The 23,706-nt window shown below is 41.2% G+C and overlaps 1 protein-coding gene across 1 annotated transcript in view; it reads right to left on the bottom strand.

The window, feature by feature from the left end:
- gli1 (GLI family zinc finger 1) overlaps window positions 1–23,706 on the bottom strand; it is a 53,807-nt gene that overhangs the window by 4,911 nt on the left and 25,190 nt on the right. The window contains exons 2-8 of the mRNA XM_083939448.1: window positions 6,826–6,935; window positions 4,370–4,605; window positions 3,843–3,944; window positions 3,540–3,738; window positions 1,928–2,096; window positions 1,421–1,528; window positions 93–233 (exon numbers count right to left, since the gene is read on the bottom strand). Coding sequence (XP_083795574.1) covers window positions 93–233; window positions 1,421–1,528; window positions 1,928–2,096; window positions 3,540–3,738; window positions 3,843–3,944; window positions 4,370–4,605; window positions 6,826–6,896 — 1,026 coding nt within the window. The 5' untranslated portion in view covers window positions 6,897–6,935. The remainder of the gene's footprint in view (window positions 1–92; window positions 234–1,420; window positions 1,529–1,927; window positions 2,097–3,539; window positions 3,739–3,842; window positions 3,945–4,369; window positions 4,606–6,825; window positions 6,936–23,706) is intronic.

Genomic DNA, 23,706 nt, shown 5'->3' with positions numbered 1-23,706 from the left:
GTATACTGTAGATCCATTTTTACAAAAAAAAAATGTCCAGCTTTTTTTTGTCTCTCCGTTCTACAATATCTATCGGATAATGTATCCCTTACATGAACTAGCTGGTCTTGTGTGTCAAATTCCTTGCTGCAGCTCTCCCAGTGGCAGTTGGTTTCATAGATGGCCTCTGGTTCAGGCTTCCCGTCCTCCTTGTCCAAGTCATCTCTGCCATCCAGTAAACCCAGGAGGGGGTCCTGATGAAACATATGGGTACAGACCCGAAGTTCATGGCTCAAGTTGAAGGAAATAGTGTACAAATAGAGATGATTTAGGGCAAGTGGGACTAAGCCCCACCTACTGGCAACAGAAAAAAGTGCTGCTAGTTCTACTGCATTATTTAAGTGGCTGGATATAATAGTTTTACAATGGCGGTTTCTGAAACCAACAATGTACATGCCCACTAAAGCCGTAGACAATGAAAACGGTTAGCACAATTTTTTGTGCACCGTTTTGCTACTGTTTCTGGGTTGAACAACACGCAACCTTGTTGTAGTCTTGCAACAGCGTGCAACGGTAAGCGGTATGCAACAGGCTTCGAGGTATGTTTTCTCTTGTTCAGTGGGTGTGTCAATCAGCAGCGACGTGTCTGCAAACTCATGGCATTAAAAAGGCAATAGGCTTACATACGTAACAGGGTGTTCAAGGCACCACCGTTTCAGCTTTGCTAAGCTTTGGTGCATGGAGCTGAACGCACCACAGGTGATGCCAAAGAGGACCTGTTGCCAAGCTGCATTTTGATTGGTTATTTGCAGAGGTGTCGTCCTTTGCTTGTGGTTGTCAGAAGTTAGTATTTAATCAGTTGCTGCGGTCAATGAATAATGCAGATTTCCTTCTACAGCACACATTTCAAAGTCTGACTTTTGAAAAAAACAACTTTAGATTAAAAACCTTGGTGTCCACCTTCAAACATGAAGGTAGCAGGACAACACCTCCTACAAACGGGGAAGCAGCATAACAGCAAGAAGTAGGTGCTCAGTCGTATTATTACCAACTGTAGGAAATGTGAAATACAGCATTATGACTAATTGTTTAATTTTCTGGGTCTGCATCAGTGCAAAGTAGGTGTTTCCACACCATTGTGATTGATTTTATCAGAAATGGAGCAGGTCATTTTCTGCTGATATGTTAGAGGTTCTTTGTCAACTACTGTGACATTAATCAGATCATGAAAGCTGCAAAAAAAAGTACTTTCTTTGCATGCTGTGACTGTAATACTTTTGGCAGAAAAACAGTCAACAAGACAACCCGCAATATAGGCCCGTATTAGTCTTACATGTCTACAAATAGAAATCTGTTTTTCCACCAACTGCCATTTCATATGACACAGACAAATGTATTTAAGTGTGAAAGGTGCAAACCACTTGTGAGACTGTTTCTGTACCTGAGTGCCAGTGGAGGAAGGACTTGCCACATCTCCGTCTGATCTCTCCTCCAGGCTCTTCACATTCATGCCATCCATCACACCTCCCAGCCCTGGCTCTGTCTTCAGCTATGAAACAAAACAGACATCATACCTCTGTTTTTCTTTTTCAGTCTGTCTCTCAAAGATTCAGTTTCATCCAGTTAAGAATTTAACTCTCTTTATCGTAGGCCTGTCTTTGCTTCTTTTTCCCATCTCCTATAAGTGTGCATTAATACTAAATTATACTAAATACTAAATTGTTCTGACTGCTTTGTAGGGTTGCACAATATGAGGAATATATGCGATAATGTTGTTGAATATAATATTTCTTGATAGCCTAAATATTCTGCTGCTTTCAGTGTACTGCTAAAATACAAACAAATTGCTTGATGAGTAAAAAAAACTCCAACATTATTTTAGTGAACAAACTGAATATTGGTGCAGCTAACTCCAAAAGTCCCTGAGTGTCTTTATAGAGCCACTTACGTGTCCATGCTTGGGTGGAGCATGAAGCCGAGGATTGTGGGGTGGTAAGCGGGAAGCTTGGCAGGGACCTGGTGTGTGTCCACCCAGAGGCGCCCCTCCGCCTCCTCCATACATTGAACCCTGTTGCCTGGATTGGCAGTTTATATTGCTGGAATAGCCAAGGGACGGGCTGTGGAATAACAATAGGACAACTTTAGTATTAATAAAAGATGATGAAACTGGTAAAGTATTCAAATCAATTAAAAGTGATACAACGGGTGGCAAATTTGCTGAAATTTAGGGTCAATATTTCAATTCAATTTGACTTATAGTGTCAAATCATAGTTGTCTTAGTACACTTTTCATATAGAAAAGGTACTAGACCACAAGCTATGATTAACACAGACCCAACAATTCCCCCATGAGCAACAGTGACAAGGAAAAACTTTTATTAGGCAGGAACTTTGGAAAGACCCAAGACTCTATGGTGGGCGGCCATCTGTCTTGACCGCTTTGGGGAGAGAGAGAAAGAAATAGAGGAAGACCCAGAGATTCCCAGCAGCCACAATAATAACATTAACTATTTAATCGACCGTCGTTAGAGTGACAGGAGGCCATTTGTGAACAGTTGTTCTTTGAGGTTTGATTATTGAATCTTCTAGGAAGGGATGAAAGGGCTGCATTGTAAATTGGAGATAAGTTGTTTCTCAGACCTCCTCCTCTGTTTAGAGATGGTTTCTCTACTTTGGCATAGAATTCTTTTACTCCTCTTTCAAACCATCTGTCCTCCCTGTTCAGGATTTGGACATTGTTGTCATCAAAGGAGTGGGCTTTCTCCTCTCCTTGAGACAGCGGAGTCCAGGCCTGAGGAGTTAGCTCTCCTGTGTTGGGCCATGCGTTTATGCAGTGATTGTTTTGTTTCTCCAATGGAGAGATCTTTACATTCCTCGTTGCATTGGACAGAATAAGCCAGATTGCTTTTTTTAGGTGTGTGGTGTTCTGTCCTTGGGATGTACTAGTTTCTGTCTGTCATTTGGACCAGTCCCAGCCTGGTCAGTTGCGTACATGAATTGATGAAGCCTCTTGGATGACAGGTGAAACGTCTTCATAGACAAATAACAAGTCCAGTTGCTTTTGACTGAAATTGCTTTGGGGATAACGATGACTTGGACAAATGAGAACATTCACTCATTTTGATGTATGTTTGTGAGTGAATGCCTGAGTCCTAGTTGCTGAGCAATTGACAAGATAACGTGCCACTGTCAAGCACTGTTTAGCAGTCAAATTTCACCAAAGCTTTAATTTATTTTATTGCAGTTCACATGCATTTGCTGTCAGTGGTAGCTTTAGGGATGTAATTACCTCACGCTCAGACTAGAAGGTGTTTGACAGTAGAAGATAAATGTTGGATGATGAATATTGGTGTGCTAATTGGGCCAAAAAAAGAAAGAGGAAGTAGCAACACACGTGACTTGACTCAAAGTAAAACATTCTGATTCTTTTTTAACATCAGTGCAGGAGATACTTTGAATCTGATAGCTTAAATATTAAATCTTACTGAGGTTATATATGTGGATATTATTGGCTTCTAAATGCAATGATGTGCTTAATATATAATAGAAAAATATCTGACCTCATGGCGCTCACAGAGAGATGGCCATAAGAACTGGCCCCATTAGGGTTGCAGCGAGAGTTGACAAAGGCCACCAGGGAATTGGGTGATGTCCTGATCACTGTCTGCAGGTCCACACTGGCATCAGACAGAGGAGAGATGGACAGAGCTCTCTTTTTACTCAGCTTCAGCATGGAGCGAGGTGTGGAGAACCTTGAGCCTAAAGGGGAACAGAGGACAAGAAGAGCAGGAAAGTTAGCATTGATGGTGCAAAATCTTTCAGAGAAAAGATTTATATTTAAAGGAAGTAGTGTGTTAACTTACCATCGCCTGAGCCAATCTGATCAGAGCCAGGCTGAATCTGACAGAAGTTGTGATGAGAGGAGATCATGTTGTTCTGATTACAGTAGGGGGTGCTATTGCCACCTGTTGGACATTTAGGACAGAAACACTGAAACATACACTACAAAAATCCACATTCACGTCGCTTAGGTTTGTGCATGCTCAAAACATCATGGTAACCTGCCGTATTTTGCATCTAACAAGACCTATGCAAGAAATGATAGCCAATTGTGGGTTGGCCATACAGCAATCATGTCATTTGAAGTTTTATTGCAGGTACAGCAGCAAGAAGCACTTGTAAGATCTAGTTTCCGTGAAATCCCGAGTAGGGTTAACTGACCAATGATAAGCTTCTGCAGAGTAACAGAAACATAATATCTCTGCAGGACAGCTCTGTTGATTGCCAATCTTTCCTGTTGTAGAAATCTGGGCATTTAGTGTTTTCTTACTCAGGTATCTCAAATAAGCAGCTGTGAGATTAAGGAGATGTAAAAGATACTTTCACTCACTCTCTGGGGGCGGCATTCCCCTGTGGCCCATCATACTGTGTGGCGGTGGGGCCTGAGGGGGCCTCATACTATATGGATCCATGCAGTGGCCAATCCCCTGTCCTGGGCCTGATCCATGAGTCATGCTGGGAGTCATAGGATTATACATGGCGCGGCAATCCTGGGGAGGGCCGTTGAGGAGCGGGGCACGCAGCGAGGACACATCACTGTAGGGAGACTGGTCTGATGGGACTAGGCTGTAGAGGTTAAAGAAACACAGTTATTAATTATGAGAAATAAACTAGAATGAATGTGAAAAATGGAAACTGCAAAAAGACATGATGGGAGCTGTAGAAATAGTGGAGTGACACTGTTCTCTCTCTTTAACAGCCCTACTCTATACGTGATAAAGAGCAAATTTACACAATACAGAGATTTTAGGTAGATTGTTAATAGTGTTGCACGTCACTGAGTGGCAGAACGCAGCACAGAGGAACACAGAACATAAATAAATAAGCATGATGAATTATATAATTATATATAAAATATTAAAGAAAATAGATTAATCAATAATCAAATGGGAAATTCATATTGGTTGGTTGGAAAGCATCATCTTTTAAATACTACCTTATCTATAATATAAAACATATATAGTAACTTTTTAGCGGTGGTACACAAGCTGGAAGGAGGCTGTCAGAGGAGCTGTACTCTAATCTCTTGTGATGTCTTGTTCTTGCCACTAGATGGGGTAAAGCCCTTATGTTGGTCTACACTGGTGATTTACTCATCTGGGTTTTCCCCTACCAGACTAGAGAAGGGAAGCTCCATTGGAACTTTCCAGCCCTCTCGTGAATTTCAATGATTTCTCTGACCTTTCTTTAGTCTCACTGGTTAGTTCAAAATCTGTCTCTTCTCTTCTTTTTGTATTTCTCTCTTCCTGTCCCTCTTGCTCATCTCCTAAAGGGACAGACTTCATCTATCCACCTTCTCCTAAATCTCCCTTTCAGTTTTTTTATTCTTTCACCACAACGTGTATTCCACACAGGAGCTTATCTGTCCTCCCTAATCCACTGTGCTGATTCCCCCCCGACTCTACCTCTCCCACCCATTCTCACTCCTTTCTCCCATTCATCCCTTCTGTTCTACTTCTCTGTATCTCCCTCATCTCCCTCTCTCTCTCTCTCTCTGTCACTTTCTATCTCCTCTTCCTCCCTCCCTCCTCCTGCTCCTCCTGCTCCTCTGTCTTGACCAGCCACCTTTCTCTCCATCTCTCTCTGTTTCTCCCTCACTCTAGGTAACCTGAGCGGGGCGCGAGGCAGTCATGCAGAGCGCAGCAGGGCCTGGTCAGCCTGTAATTAGCAGCTGTCAGAGAGAGGCCGAGTCCACCCGCAACCTGGGTGGCATGAGGGAGGGAGGGAGGGAGGAGAGGGGGAGGAGAGGGGGAGGAGTGAGGGGCTGAGCTAGCAATGTGTCCACAACAATTGCAACGAGACCTGCACCCTAAGAATATCTGTGTGATTATAATAGGAACAGTTTCCAACCTCTAAGATGATCCTTGCTTTCGAGAGAGGGACTGAAAATCAGATGAGCAATATTTAACTTATTGATACAATGGCAAACCTGTGCTGAAATGGAAAACAACAATTTGTGATTTTACAGGGAGTGATAATAGTTCATGCTGGGCTGAGCGCAGTAGCTGCATATATCTGCGAGGTGCTGGATGGATGGAGGAACTGTTGTTTGTCAAGAAATGGCTCCAACATGTTAACCTGTAATAAACTGCCGGGCCCATATGTTGACTGATAGTAGCTGTCGCTGATATATTGTTCTTGTTGTATATGTATGCTGTTTGCTATGTCCACTAGTTTTTTCTTACAATTGTAAATTGTTACACTTAGTAATCTGGGTTCATCTCATATTAAAGGGAGGGCAAAAGTTAGCCCCATACATTTTTTTTACATTTCTTACACTATATGTGTTTTGGTAAAAAAAAAAGAAGAAAAAAAGAACATCAGTCAGTGTATTGCTATTAGATTGATTTAACTAGAAAACAACAAAAAAATGCAGCATTAGTTGCGGCTCAGCATGTAACTTCGCCTTGTAATCACAAAATGTAATTTTTACATTTTTATTCTGTATGTTAAACAAACAAGATACAGCATGTCTGCTAGAGTTATTGGTAAGAGTATTTCTGAAGTCTGGACAGTACAAGGTTTGCTTTTTTCCTCTGCTTCCCAACTTTATGCTACGCTACACTAACCATGTCCTCACTCTAACTCTGTTCTGACATGAGATTGATATTTATCTTATCAATACAATAAGTTGGATTTTATCTTACTCTTGGAAAGAAAGAAAATGAGTGCTGAACTATTCTTTATATTTCTCTTCTCTTGTGGAATTCATCATGACAAATTAAGGTTGAAATGCAACCACATAGTAATGAGTGAGGACGTAGCACATGCTAAATACTGTCTTACCCTCTGGAGGGTTGGCTGGGTGAGGTCTCGTAGTGATACAGCCCCTGGTGTGGCTGCATGTCCACTGGCATTGGAGCTCCGAGACCTACTGCTCCCCGTACAGCCTGGAACTGACGCACAAAGACAAGGACATAGTTAGGGTGAAGTGAGGAAACCCAAACAAACCCCACCAAATGAATCTAAACTATACTATACTAGAATGAAATCCAAATACACAAAACACAATTGTGGTTGTGGGAAAAAAACAATATGTAGGATGTTAATAACATACAAAACCAACCCAAGCCAAACAGTTAAAGGGCAAAAAACTTTGAAAAGCCTGAGTCATACTTATTTTAAACAAACATGGTACAAAGCACTAAATCAATTGCGTAAGTAGAAGTAGAAATATAAAAAATCACAGAAGAAAAGTAAACACAGTAAAAATACATTCTGCAGTCAAATTTAAAGAGATATTTACCCATTTGAATCCAGGTCTATGTCATGGCAATGTGGGCAGGATTACGTCAGATCTCTGATGCTCCGTTACGCAGGGATGTCAGCCATAGAAACGGACCAAACACTGTTTATCTGAACACACTGCCCACAATGCCATGACACATACCTAGATTGAAATGGGTAACGTATGTTAACTCATAGTAAGTAAAATACAGGGTTAGAAGAATAAAAAGTTAAAGCACAGAACAATGTTAATGGTACTATACCTGCTTCAATCCATCATGTTTGTGTTTGGAATATAAGATATTAATTGCACAATGTTTTGGAACTTTACTCATTCATATACGAATAACACTTCCCAAAGATATAAAGTCTCATACAAGGAAGTAATATGGAAAGAGATTAAAACAAATAGCAAAAAAACAAGGAGAATTCAGCAACACATTGAACATAGTCTGTGCGTAACATGAGGTACTGATTGAAGGTGAACTAGAGGCAAACACCATTACAGGTATGTTGACAGTTAAATGTGATTTAAAGATCAGTTGCGTACTGGTTTAAGTGTTAATATCTGTCTGTGAATTAAGAGGTGACACTGACATATGTACGTATGATTACATAAAATAAACATTAACATCCCATAAATAGCAACTTGTATTGTTGTAAGGAATAAAGCTCAAAGCTCTGGAAATTGGATTTGTATGTACATTGGAGACTTAAAAAGCAGTTCATGTAATGGTGCGCTGACACACTCCTACAGATTAGATAAAAACCTGATGACACAAACAGTTGGTTTGGCTGTAATCTCTCTTCTCTAAACAAAAGTCGTGCACCTCAAAACGCTGCTGACAGACACTAAAAACCTGCCACACCTTCCCATCCTGGAAAGTAGCGATCACTGTGGAAAAGCCATAGAGAAGAAGAAAATCTGGGTTCTGCCTCAAAGCTTAAAGAATCAAATAGTTACGGGATGCTATCAACACAAACAAAGAAAAAGGAAAGTAGAACAAACCACCCTTTTGCATGAAACTCATACTGAAGATGGTATCTTTAAGCAAGAGTGCATGCATAAGGTAACTCTAGCTGAGAGATCTTAGGAACAAGCACCTGCTCATAACACCCAACCACATCAGTGCATGTACTAATATCCGGGACTGTGGGCTCTTACATGGTTACACAGGTAATTAGGACCCAAAGATGACTGTACATACTGATGTCATAGCTACCACACGTGGAGTAAAGCCAATAATCTGTTTATATTAAAGAAACCAAGTGTGTGTACATCCAGGTAAAATACTCAAGACAAAAAATGACTTAACTGCAGAGCACAAAAGAATTCTGCACAGGGTTTGGCTCCAAATAAATAATCTATTTGATTCTGATCTGAGGAAGATCTTGTAGATCAAAACGTTGCCTTTATGTAAAAATGAAATAAATGATTTATTTGCAGCCTAATCGTGTACCCACCTCCTTTGTGCCCTTCATATAAGTTTTGATCACTTGTCAAATCAACTAAATGACATATTAATATTACCCCATGAGTTAAAACCTGACCCTTTTAATCCTTAACATGCTTGTATTAATTTGTCTCTATTAAAAAAACAATAAATGTATTGATTTAAAAAATCACAACACAAATCTGACTATCTTGCACCATATTATTTACTCTACTCTGTGGAATCAAAATATCCCGCTGTGGCTGTTTATGTGACAAGTGTTCAAACCCAAACTGGGAAAGCTTCTGTCTGCTGCAGATGAAAGCTCTGTGGTTGAGTGAAACAGGTTGCCAGACCTGTTATTTAGTAGCACAAGTGTTAAAAGGGCAGTAGGGACCTATTTAAGCCCACAAGCCACCAGGGGGATTTGATACGCAAAGTTAGCGAGTGGTCAAATGCTGTGGGCAGTCCGAAGCTGATTGCACATATTCAGCGCCTGCTTCGGCTGTGTATGATAATTAGCCGGAAGCGCTAAATAGAGATCTCACTGAGCACCTCAGCTGTCCAGAACTCATAAATACCAAGAAGGGGGTTACCAGACAGCCTGTCACAAACGCACGCACACACATATGCCGGCACGCACGCACACACACACACACACACACACACACACACACACACACACACACACACACACACACACAAACACACCTGTTTGCTACCCCCTGTCTCGCCAGGGGGTAGCATAATAACATAATAATCCAGTGGCCACCAAGTCTGCAGTGTGTGTGTGTGTGTGTGTGTGTGTGTGTGTGTGTGTGTGTGTGTGTGTGTGTGTGTGTGTGTGTGTATGTATGTGTGTGTGCGTGCGTGCGTGCGTGCGTGCGTGCGTGTGTGTGTGTGTGTGTGTGACAGGCGTTTAACTGTGAATATAGCAAAGCAGTTTGTACTTTGTAAGCACAGTGGCAGGTGTGGTACGAGAAGGGAGACAAGTGTATTTCCAATCAGTGCAGTGTATTTGCAGTGTATGTCAGTGTGTGTGTTGGTGAGAGTGTGTTTGACATGATAAATGGTGGTGGATCTCAAAATAGTGGTGAATAATGTATGAGACCACCTGTGCACAAGCAAGCTGGAATTTCTTAAAAAACATATATTTGCGAGTGATTCTCCAGGGAGCAAGGCAGTGAGTGTGTGAGTGTTACTGTTGTAGCTCCACGTACAAACACTCAGCTGTGCGTCGTGTAATTAATTTGGATGATACATAGAGCATGCTCTGATCCAGTGAATTACTGTAAAGCAAGCGCAAAGATAAATTAAATCTACAGAATTCATGTTTACCAAGTCTGAACATCCCTGTCTTATTGGAATTGTTTATATACTAAATTTACACCAGTAAATAAATCAAGATTTCACAAAGAAATTAAATGAAATGTTTCTGATTGACATATCATACCAAGCTGCACAATGTTGATACTATTCTCTAAATGTCAAACAAAAACAAGTCCCAAGTATAATTGTGTGAAACGCATAAATATATATGCATTAATCTACTGTATGTGCATGTATATAGTGCACATACAGTATGTATACACAGCATGTAAGCATGTAGAGATGGATGATTTCATTATGCATGGTGCTGACACAGGTGTTGTGGCATTGTGCTATTTTAGGTAAGTATCTTGTGAGAAACTCTTAGGGAGTTTGCTCCCCGGTGTAATTCTGTGGTGCTGGGTTTAAGAGGGATGGGGCAGAAGCATATTAAAAACCCCAAGGCCATAAATCAAACGGCTAACTAAACAAGTCTGCTCCACTGCGGCACGGTGAGCTGGGCAGGAACCAAGGAGCTAAGGATGAGGACAGGATGTCCAGCCACTTTCTAAACCCAAAACCTCTCCATTCAAACACTCCAGCTTCACAAGCTTGCTACATCACCACCACAAAGATAGCCACACCTAAAACCCAGACACCTGGAACCTCACGCAACCACCTAATCCTCAACATCATCTGTATACAGGAATATGATGAAACCACAGGCCATGATAATAGCATTAGTATATGTGTTTTATGTTTTTTAGAAGCTGACAAATATATTTTAAATACATGGATTGATCATTTATTCTAATAAATATTCTGACAAAAAAAACATAAAGACCACAGAATCCATTAATGTCTAATTTAATTAATGGAGATATATTATTATTTATTATTTATTTCAGTGCTTGAGGTGTGGTGTGTTCGTGCATAACAGAATATTAAAAATCCTCCTGTTTTAAAAAAAAAAGTAAAAGAAAAGAAAAAAACTTTTGAAGGATCACATCTTTGGCCTATGACAACCAAGAGTGACCTCGACAATATCGCCAATCAAGAAACCTCTCTCTGCTATTTCTCTAGAGACAAACTCATGGATGTCTTTTTGTAAGTTAAAGTTAGACGGTATACTGGATGGATGATACAAGCTAAGTTAACCTCAATTACTGGATATTTTTACACAAGCCCAAGAGGGTCTGACTGTGGTCTAGCCTAATAAATTTCCATTCCAGCTTACCTACTTACTCACCAAACCAACACTGCTTACCACCAATAAATAAAATATGGTTTTGTGTCTCTAATGGTCTATTAGTCATTCAATGTCAAAAACCCAAATGCTGCCCTGCAAAAGCTGATACTAACTACAACTACAGATCTAATGTTCTTCATCCTATAAATCAAAAGTTGGATTGAGGCAATAAACCCTTGCTCAGTCCAACATACTCAGCTGTTTTGTTGCTACAGCTTTACTTGGTCTGGTGTGAGCTGTAGCTTATAGTGGTTAACGTATATTAGCAAACTTTACTCTGTTGTAACATTACGGTTATAACATAATTGCCATTTGTGACTATGATGGTGACTGTAAATCTATGACACAGGTCTGTTACTTTACTGCACCTAAAGTGGGCCCACGTGACAATTACAGGACAATATAAATGTGTGAGTGCGAGAGGCTGAAAGGGCTCAAAATGGAATGAATACGAATAGGACAACACTTAGCGTAATGTCATGTTACTGTGGCAACGCCAAAACATGTACGTACAATTGTGGGTTTGGTTTGCTGTTTTTTTTTTTTACTTTCTTCACAAACAAGGCACTTAAGGGATCGACTGTCTGATCTGAACCGCTTTAGAGCTCCTTCCTCACAGAGTCAAACAATCAATTTACTCGTTTTTGTAAAAGAAAGAATATTATGAATAAACTTGGTGTGTAATATAGCCTATGCTAGCATTACTGTGATTGTATGTGTTTTTTATCAACAGTCTTAAATCCTTGTTAATGTTGTGTTTCTTTGTAAATGTAGGCATCACTGATAGTGCCAGGCTGAACACCCATGTGCCAGTTCTCCCTTTTTACTTTTTGTTGTTACACTACTTGGCTTCCCCTGGTAACCCTGTGTTTAATGTCACAACGCTATGAACTGTGGGTAATTTGCCCAGGTAAAGTCTGCAGAAAATCCGGACTTGCGTATAGTGTGCATAAAGGGCTCAAAATGTCTGCAAGAGAGCGCTCAAGCATGTTTCATCATTAAGAGGAAGAATGTTTTCTTTACTACTTTAAATAGACTCACTTTAAGAAACCAAACCACCTTGATTTAATTACAAAATGAACAGGAACATGACCGAACAAATGTGTTCAAGCTTTCTGATGGTGTGAAATTATCTTAATTATTAAATTTGCAAATGTAGTGGCCTTCTTTTTGCTGCATTAGGTGACTCTGTCCTCTGGTACATATTTGTCCCACAAACCTCAGTTCTCAGGTGATAGTTTGTATTTGTGGTATACAAAGAGATGCATTGTTTAGTCTTGCATAGTTTGGCCATTTGTGACATTTCTATAAAGCGTCAGTCCGCCTCCTTGAAGTCTCCAGAGAGGACAGACATTTCTACAGGTCTACAAGACCTGATCCAGGCTCTAATCCACTCTACTCCTACACTCCTTTTCTCTTGGGTGTAACACTAAACTGGGGCTCACACATGTCCCCCCCATGCTCCCTCCCCAGCCAATGCTGAAAGCGGCATTTAATGACAGCCACTCTCCTCTTTAACTAATTTCTTCTCGCTTCTCAGAAGGGCATGTGGGTATACAGCGTGTGTTTGCTGGATAATCTCTTTCTTTATACAACACAAAACAGCCTAAACCAAAGTGTGCACACATCTTTGGAGCATGTCCTGCAGTGTAAACACCCATCTGAAACTATTTTGTCCCCCACCCTCTCCCTCATTCCCTACTTCCCTGCTCTTATTTTGCCTCTTCCATTGCTATGTATCTCTATCTCTGGCTATCTCATAACACCCCCCTCCACTCCCCTGCTGCCTCCACCCTCTCCCTCATTCCCTCTCTCTCCCGGCTCATTCCTGCTCTTGCGACCTCTCCCTTGCCCCTCCCCCTCCTGGCAGAGCTGCAGTCGAGGTGGGTGTTCTCTAGCTGTTATGACTTGAGAGACGATAATGGCAGCTATAATGTAGTCGGCCGTTCCTGATGTGGCTCGGTTTGTGGGGGATTCTGTTGTGTTAGGGCTCGGGGCGGGGCTCGGGCCTTCAGCCAACTACAGTCCAGATTGTACCTCGTTTTCTTCTTAATTTTTTCTCTTTTTTTCCCCTCTCTCTCTCCTAAGCCACCAACTTTTTCTAGCGCTGTTGTTTTCCTTCGGTGGTAAACTTTGTTTTTAAGTTCTGGCTTTGTTTTTCTAACCCCCCCACCCAACACAGACTCTCCTCGTCCCCTGCTTCTCTCGCCTTCCCACCCTCCCTCCCTCCCCTGTGTTTTTACCCCTTTTACCCAGACTCTGAATTCCTCACAGCTGCTGTAATGTGATGGGGGCTAATGGTGTGACCACCGAAAGGCCACAGGGCTGGAGACATCACTGTAATGTACAATAAGCCCTATTCACTGACCTGCTGCAGAGAAGATTAATGTCATATCTACTTGAACAGCTACTTTGAGTTTTATTTAAACAGCTTAAATCACTCTTAAGCCAATGGGGAGAGTTTCAAAAGATACCGAATAAAATCAAAAAAGCAACAAGTCCTCGAAAAGCAGGTATTTACTCAGTAGCCTACAATATTTTAGCAGTGCTACTGTAATCATATCATGTGGGCATTACACAAAATTGTGCTTCGCAAACTAACAATTATCTTACAGTAATATGTTTATATATGCTCTACCTCCCAATTCATTGACATTTGCATCTTTAACCGTCATACAACAATTTTATGATCTAATTTCTTTTTCTTGGTACCTACATACCTTTGCTTTTTATCTTACCTTATTTCTGAACATGTTTATCGATTGTCCCTGTGATTCAACTTTCTTGTTCTTTACTTATAATTTCTTTCTTCTTAGTATATTTCTGTTATTCTTAAATACTATTACATCTTAATGTCAGACATCAACAGCCCGCCTCCATCTTAAACACCAGGGACAGGTGCTGGAATTAAGTCCAGGACTTTATCGTCTTATTGGAGTCCAATGTGTTACTGTGTGAAGATAAGGAAAACAAAGCAAAATAGAAATTTATCTAATCGCACACCCAGTAAACAGGTGTGCAGGAAAATTACAATGTAACGTTTCTGTCATTATTAAAAGAGGACACATTTGAAGAGTTTGGTCAAATACGAATCATAACAAAAGAAACAGGTCATTGCATGAAACAAGAAATTGGCTACTTTTCATTGAGCAAGCATACATAATGTGTTTTATATAACAACATCACTATACAGTACAATGAGGGACAGAAATGTATTAAGTCTGCAAACTTATGCCTGTCAATAAAAAAAACAAGAAAACGATATAGACTACATTGAATAAATGGTAATGTCAAGGACACCCCTAAAAATTTTCACTTCACAGTTTGGGACCTGAAATGAGTGATTGTCCTCACATGACAAAAATACTACTAAAGATCTTTGGTTCAAAAGGGTGAGATTAGACACTGTCATTTGGCAGCTATGTTTAGAAAGAAGAATCCCCAAAGCCCTACACTAATGTTTGCTAGACTATCATGTGGTTTAATACAGTCAACACCATAACCCAAGTTTCAGCCCCACTGATTTACACCTCACGTATTCCTGTACTGTAAACTGTGGGCTGAGGACGCTGCAGCGCTGATGTCTCACTGCTGGGGTTCTCACCTTGTCGAAATGGCAGAATGAAACGTTGATCCCTTGTTGCTACACAGCCGGAGTGACTGATGACAGACATCAGAGCATGAGAGGGCTTGAGAGCGGCAGCTCGACATGACTACAAACAGAAGAAGCGGGAGAAGAGCTAAACCAAGCACAGTAAGAATTGTGTAGAGCAAACAGCAGAAAACAATACCTGGTGAGCCTTTAGTGGACCTTTTTTCAGTTTAGGCAAGCTGAAAGTCAGAATCTTATTCAAAAGGATGAAAAGTTATGCCAACCACAGTTGTTGCAGAGGAAAAGAGGGTCATGTACAACCGTCAAGGGTGTAGAGAGGACCATAGAAGTTGAAGTGTTAGCTTTTTTTTTTGGTGCAAAAAGCACCATAATTTACTCAAGCTGCCTTGTAGAGCAGCACACTGCCTCTGCTGCACATCATGATTACTGTTTAGCCACTTTTGTAACTGTTGCTCTGATCAGTCACTGACTTGGTAGTGTTTGTTTTAAGATTAGGAGTGGTTCCCCTCTCCTTGTTTTCATTTGCCTGCACAAGCACCGTTTTGTACTGCTGGCCATGGAGAAACTTTGCTTTCTCAAAGGCAGTTAAATGTCTAACATTTGTGCGTTCAGGGATTTCAAATGGCAACTTTATCAAGGAGATGGACGTGGTGCCACCAACACATGTGAAAGTGTTTGCGTCCTCTTTACTCCCCCAATAACTCGCTGTTCTTTCAATCCTCCACAATCACACTTTTTTTGTGTCCTCTCTTTAGGCCACCCACCCGTAATCCTGCAAATACCTGTGGTTTCCTGTACCCCGCTCCCTTCCCTCCTCCCCTCTCTCTTTTTCTCCCCACTCACACCTTCCTCCCCTCTCTGTCTACTAAGTAACATCAAAACTCTTGTCTTGTCTTCCCCTATTGTTCTTCTTTTACTACTACTTCTGCATGTAGGTAATGCCCAAACCACAAATATTTCTTTGAACTCCTTTTAAGGAGGAGAAGCGGAGGAAGCAGTGGGAGGAAAAAAGGAGAGATGGATGGATGGATAAAGCAGATGAGGAGAGGTTGATTCACACAGCTGGCTTCCAGCTGTAGACTGAGGCAGTGCGTAGAAAATGTTCAATGTCTAAACAAGTAGGAGCCCAACCCCCATTTAAAAAAAAAAGAACAGAGCTTTGTCATTGTAAGTCAAGCTAGACTCCTCTTCACCTTCACCAGCACTCCTGAATGTCACCCAACTGCTAGATGCTCTTTTCCTCCCTTCCTTTATGCAGCTCTACGTCATCTTTCCTACTGGCTTTTGTCCACTCTGTTCATCGCAGCTGAGGCTTTACTGTCACTGTGGCAGTTAAAACACAAATCAAGGCCTTGTAAATTTTCTCCAGTCAATCATCTCCCTGACACCAACAAAAGGAAAATGTCGTCTGCAGAAATTCACTGGAGGTGGTTACACATTGAAACAGGGACAAAAACCAGATAATAATCTGTTCGGTTTATAGAAAGACCGCAGTGATTATAAGAAAAATAATAATCTTAACAGTCTTGGGTGGGCAGGCGATATTTATAGCCGGCCTGCTGCTACTTATATTCCTTAGCTGTATAACACAGCTGGAAGTGAGGGAAGAGACAGAGGAGGTGGAAAACTCGTGAGGAAAAAGAGACAGAGGAAAGGGAGACAGAGGGGCTGGGGGGGATGGAGGGTGGAGAGTGTGTGGGGGCGGATACCCAACACATGTGTGTGGCTGAGAACAAGACAGACAAATGAAAGGCAGAGAGAGACAGAGAGTGCACTACGTGAGGCTATGTGTTTATGTGTGTGTATTTGTATTCGGTGTGTGGGAAAAACCGCTGCGCAGTCCCTCCAAACGACAACAGCAGCAGACGAGGTCTGCAGTGACCACAGCTCGTTGAGAGCCTCTCACAGAAGGGAAATAAGACACAGACAATACAACCATAAAATCGACTGGGCAGGATTAATCAAGACAGAACCATGTGGAATTTATTGACAGCTTATATTACCATGACTGGGCTTTTTTTTTTCAGGGAGGGAGGATGCTGTACTAATGTGTAGATGTAAAGGCAGCCTCAGGGAAAGGGATAGTATAAATGCAATGATTGGCACGTAAACATGTGGCAATGCAGACAAGCTAACAACAAGTGTATATAGAATGCAAATTCATTTATATACTAAAATTAGGGCCGGGCAATGTGGAGAAAATCAAACACAGTTCTCACAGTCCATACTCCAACTCGACCAATGTTTTATCACGGCCCTCAGCGTCTGATACCTACACATGACACACACAGAGGGAGAGTACTTCCGAGACCACTGCTTCATCTTGAGTGGATAACGTCAAACTAATTCATCAAGGGGCGTCCGGTGGCACATTGGTTAGAGCAGCTGCCCCGTGTAAAGAGGCTGAAGGTCCTTTTAGGCAGCGGCAGCAGGTTCGACTCCGACCTGTTGCCCTTTGCTGCATGGCTACCCCTTTCACTCACCCCATTTCCTTTCTGTCATATCTAATAAAAGGCTTGACAAACTGCCCAAAAAGTCATTGAAAAAATAATATATAAATAATAATAATAATAATAATAATAATAAAAATAATAATAATAATAATAATAATTCATCAAGACTCTGGGCAGAAGTGGCTGGTATATTGGCAAGTATCAGCTCGCAAATTACATTTGCAAGCATTTTTTACATTTGCAACTTTTATCAGCTAATGTTAGAAATCAACACCAGATTCGTGAAGGGGAGTTGGAGCTAGCCGGCTAACCTTAGCTTGCCTGTCAGCTACCACCACAAATAGAATTTGATTCTGTGGTAAACATGGCAGCTGTTTCATTAGAACAGCATGATATGAATAAACTTTATGAAACATAACATGAACAAAACTTTAATACATTGTCTTCGAACATTATTTCTGCCTGAGTCACATAGATTTTCACTGGCAATGGTTGTTGACAATTAAAGACTTCAAAGACATCAAAAAGTCCATCTTTTGTCATTTTTTTGATAAGACCTGTAGTGGCAGAAAGCTACATATTATACGTTTAAAGTCAACCAGCTACTATCATTTAAATGACAAGCCACTCCCCCGAACCTTAAGTCTCAGTTAAGTTTTTTTTTTTTATGCCTCATGATGGCTGTTTGCTGTAAATTCAGATTAGGAATTTCAGTGGACAACTTGGCAGTTTAATGTGAAAGTGAGATTGAAAAAATATCTTCATTTCGTAATGTAAGAAAATATGTCACAATTCTCAATACATCAGGGTTAAAATGATCCCAATTTAAACTTGACAAATCTGATTAAGAACTAACTAAACAAGACTGAAAATCTGACCAAGCATTCAATGCCAACTTTGATCTCTCATAGGCTGGTCTTTGCCATTTGCAGACATGTTTCAATAGCCACTTGTCGCTGCTATTTGGCGCTGACCATGTGCAAAAATTGAGCTGTCACAAACTTAAGTATAACTGTCCCCATATTGTAAGAGCAGATGTTATAAAGTAAATGTGTGTAGACAGTTGAGCAGAAAGTCATCAGAAACCCTGCTACAGTATGTCTCACATCATAAACAAAATTCTCCATAACAAACCAGTCTCTCTCTCTTTCTCCTCAGCATGTAAACTGTATTTAAATTCGTCCCAGCAGCTGAACACACATGTAGAGACTTGTCTGCCTCAGTTCACAGTCAGATAAGCGGACGGGCACGACTGTGTTTGTGTGTTGACCCCTGATAGGGGTCATTGTATTATACAGTGTTATATTATCACTTTCACGCTTGTGCTTCCCCCTCAACTTGCCTATTCTCTCTCTTCTTTCCTTCTTTTTCCATTTGTCTGCTCCCAGTTGTCTCCTCCTCTCTGTTCCTTCCTTATGTGTTAACATTTTACAGTTTACAGTTGTTGGTTCGTTGTAACGCCTGCTTTGTTTGTGTTTTTGCAAAAACATGCAAGACAATGCCCGCTTTCTTCCGTTTTATTCCTGTGCTCAAATTTGTCTCAGTCCACAACTCATCCCCCTCGTGTGCCCACTGGGGATCTGCAGTAAACTAAATCAATTGAGACTGACTGCTGCGATCTGTTGTTACAACACAGTAGGGATGAAAATGATTCTTCTTCCCTCTGCTTTCCATTTACTTACACAAACCTCATCGATTTACATGGTGAACAAATTACAGAGGAGCTATTTGGATCATATACACAGAAATACAGTAAAATGTGCACTTCTTCTGTGTGGTCCTTCTCAGAGCTGCTGACTTCATAACTAATATATCGCAGGCGTTTAGTTTAATACCCAGATGTTGGTAGGGGCAAGGCATCCGGGCCTGTGTTAGCTTTTAATTGGCTGGGATCCCTGAGCTGGTGTTTGGGGCTTAGCATGTGACTCAGGGAGACATACACACTCACACACACACACTCACAGGCGAAAGCATCCCCACACACAGATAAATGCATACACACACTTTCCCTGAACGAATGAAAGGCTTCGCCGGGTTCAGTATCATATGCTGTCAGGAAGAGACTAGTCATGGCTGTCCAGAGGAGTCTACAAACTAAACAAACAGACAACACACACACACACACAACAAGTTACATCTTTAAGATCCCAGGGCCGACTGACGCCAAGCAGCAGCTGTGATATACTGAGTTGATTATAATAATAATAATAATAATAATAATAATAATAATAATTAATAATAATTATTATTATTGCAGTAGAGTCACAAATTGAATATCCACACAAGGATGGTGGTGTGTGTGATGCGTGTGTGTAATGCGTGTATGTGTCTGTGTGTGTGTGTGTGTCTGTGTGTGTGGGTGTGTGTGCATGTGTGAAAGAGTGAGTGAGTGAGTGAGTGAGTGAGTGAGTGAGTGAGTGAGTGAGTGAGTGAGTGAGTGTTTTAAGTTCCCACCAGGGCTGTAATTAAGTGGCATTAACATAACTAAAAGGCAACAAATCAGCTTATCAGTTGGCTGTGACTGGGGGCGAGGAACTTAAACCACACACATATAAACACATACACATACACTAATGCTGGCACACATTCACACAGAAAAATAATACACTTCTTATAACCACAGTTTAGACTTTGCTCTCAAATAAACAGATACACATATGAACATATGAAAAATCCCAACAATCTGAAATGTGGCTTATTTAAATTGATTGTGAAATCAATCTTTAAGTTGGTAACACATTTTACAAGATTTTCAAATTTTCTTGTGGCTGACCCCGCACTTCACCTTCCACCATGTTTTTGAACATGATCTGGCTGTGAAAAAGGGCTGAATGAGCGATATAGAGGTAAGCATTTGTGCAATTCTCCAGTCGTTGCCGGACTTTCCTTTGTGCATGTTGGTGTTTGCTGGATCAGTAAAATATATTCAGTAAATGTTATGAATAATTTAAACAATGTTTGACATTCTGTTATTGCAGGCAGTCAAGACGCTAAGTTTTGATTGGCTAATGAAGGTTTAAGATACAATGTGACTCCCACACACTACTGGACACACTGATTGTATCAAACATGTTTAATCCAAATCAGAGGGGCCCTCGCCTAATCAAGGATGTCAAGATTGAAGGACCTCACACTATATGAAACCAGGGAAGATGAATGTTTATTCATATTAGTTTCTCAGTGCATGGCTTTCCACGGCTGCCATCACACATCCGAACAACTCAGGATGAAATTTAATAACTAAAAACAACACACTGCTTACATGGCTACTTAGCAGCCTGTAACATCCCCGCCCTACATTCAACAGTACTACCTGTGGTTGAATCGCAAAACAGATATAGTGTTTAGTTACATGTTCGTGTGGGTAATGTACGGTGAAATCAATCTGTGCCTAATTTTGGTACTTGAGAATGCACATCAGCACATGCACACACTTTTCTGTCCTCTCCTGCATGTTTGATACAGACGGAGACGGAGTGACACTACGTGGCCTCTGCAGATTATTCAAGTCACAGTGAGTCAGGGCAATGGCGAGCCGAAAGCGATCGAAGTGTGGTTACATAGTATAATAGGTACCAAATTCCAGGCAACACTACCAAATTCGGTCCAGTATCCAACCCTACCCCGGGATAAGCGGTTGAAGATGAATGAATGAATGATCCAACCCTAGCACAAAGAGGAGTTTTAGGCTGGAACCAGTGTCAGTTCCTACATCAGATCTTATTTGTTTTATCTTATTTTCCTTTATTTGTAGGGCGCTTGCATGTCTCAGTCATGGAACCACTGAAGCCAGATGCAAGGCAAGGAACGGATAAAACAAAGGTGTGCACTGTTTCCACACAAAGCAGACTCAACAGGTTGCAAAAACTGTCATCTAACAGTGCTGGACACAGAATAGAGTTGGAATCAGCTGCTCAGAACCTGCCAGAACAGTCACTGGTAATTGCCAGCAAATTTCACTAAGCATCTCTGTTGTTTTTGAAGCATCACTGTCCACACATAATCAATGCTACTGGTTTGCATTAACATTCGGTCAAAGATAGGCCACGTGAAGATGTTTGCATGTTTTGTCAAATGCTACAGTTTCTATGTCAAAAATGTCAGCAGCTTGCTGCTATTTGTGCATGTAAACAATGATTGTATCTCATCCATGAGGAAGGGGCTCCCTTTCACTGTGTCTCAGCCCTAAATTCCAGTCTGTATCTCCATGCAGTGCTTAGTGATGCGCAGGGAGCACACGCACACACACACACTCACGCGCGCGCGCGCGCGCACACACACACACACACACACACACACACACACACTCACTCTCATGGACTCTCAATCATATAAAGGCAAACTGTATACACTTATTTATACACACACGGAAAGGAGGTGTAGCCCCTTGCACACACAGATATACACACATGTATACAAACAGATACACACGCACAGGGGTCCGTTTCACAAAGCAGGTTTAGTGAAAACTCTGAGTCTGTTAACCCTGAAATGAGGGAAACTCTGAGTTTTCCGTTTCACAAAGGGAGGTAACTCAAACCAGAGACAGAGGGGTAACTCTAGCCTGTTTCACAAAGAGAGGTAACTTAACCTCTCGGTCAGTTACCATGGTAACATGCTCTCTGAAACTAACCTGGTCGGGACCAGGTTTTTCTCAGCAAACCTTGAGTTTCTCTCTGTCTCCGCCCTCTTTCAGCCACACACGGTGTTTGATTTCCTCATTCATTCAGTCAGCGGGCGAGTTTTGGTGTAGTATAGTTCTGTCGTCTGTTTTTTCAGAGAATCATTGCAAAAATCAGACATTAGAAGTTATATTAGGTGGCGACTATTTCACTACCATGGCATGTCCTTTTCACAATGATCCTGTGGATGAAGGTGCAGAATTACTGCGCAGAGAATTAAATATTCGTCGGGAGATGATTATCAGACGTTCTTGCATTTCCAGCGGTTATCTTTTTGAGCGGTACAGTTTCACGCCACAGTCCATCATTTACATACACAACCTCATCCCTCCTTACATTTCCAACATTATCAACCAAGTCAAGTCATGCTCTCATATCCCAGCAGATATTGTGTGTTGCGCTGCGTTTTTTTGCAAATGGGAGTTTTTTTTACAACATATAAAACAGCCACTTACGGTAATATTTACTCTACAGTAAAACATGCTCAAAATGAGGCGTCACCGTGAGATTGTGCCGATGTTTTATCTGTTTGAACAATGTTTTTATGTTTCATCTTAAGCTGCTGCCAAGTGCGCTTCTCCCCCGTGGGAATGCACCTAAATTAAATAAATTAATAGACTCCCACTCAAGCAGTTCTGTGATATTATTGTGATTGCAAAGGACTACATTTAAACTTACGCACTGACCCGAGCCGCAATGTTCTCCCACGCCGTCTCCCTCTCTTTTGCTGCTGCAGCGGTGTTACACTTTCGGCGAAAAACATGCTCAAACTCCCGTATGAGCGCATTATAATTTCCAATTCCAGTGGTAGCGTAGCCCTCCTCTTCCACTTTGCCATGGTGACTCGTCGAATCAGGGCTCCATTGATGCTGTCTTTTTATACTTGTGGTGCACGCGCTTAACTCCAGGTCAAACTACTCCGAGTTGATAAAACTGACGCAAATCAGCTGTTCTAGAACCGAAAGCTCAGAGTTTCCTATCTCAGAGTAGATCAACTCAGAGTTCAGGGTTAGACTCATAGTTTGTTGAACCTGCTTTGTGAAACGGACCCCAGGACGCACACCTTGTGTGTGTCCTGCTCTATTACTGGAGGATTTTTCAAACAGTCCTTTTACATTGTAGGTGCCTTCATCAGAGCTTTCATCACTTGTTGTTGTGCTCCAATCACATCTGAAAAGAAAACTACTAGACTACTACAGTAATGACAAATTAAAGTCAGTCTATATAACGTTTACCTCTGTGGCAACTTTTTCTTCAGTCAGTTCCTTAATGCTGCCTTAGTGTAATGTAGGAGTAACCATAAAAACGGCTGTAAATACAATTATCCTCAACAACCAAGTCATAATTATGAGTGGAAAATCAGATTTTTAGCGTAAGGGTATTTTGAAACTATGCAATCTTACAACAATTATTTGATGATGTGACTACTTGCAATGGTAATCATTCCCATATGGTATAACTAAGAGTAAGTGGAGCGGGACCAAAAGCAAGAAACATTTCTTTATGTAAGGTGATTTGTGTTTGGCTGTTGCGTTAACAAATGCAAACTCCTAAACTCGGTTAACTGACTAGGTGACATCAGTTACACAACAAGAGCAAACTAAAGTTAATAAGCTAATGTTAAAGCTAAAGTAGTAGCGAATGACTCCCTCCCTCTTTCCCCACCTTCTAGGGCTGTCCCGATTACCATTGCTTGAGCTTC

This window comes from Echiichthys vipera (genome assembly GCF_963691815.1).
Source record: "Echiichthys vipera genome assembly, chromosome: X".
Taxonomy (NCBI): Eukaryota; Metazoa; Chordata; class Actinopteri; order Perciformes; family Trachinidae; genus Echiichthys; species Echiichthys vipera.
Note: the sequence above shows the minus strand (reverse complement) of the source record. Positions and strands in the feature narration are given on the sequence as shown.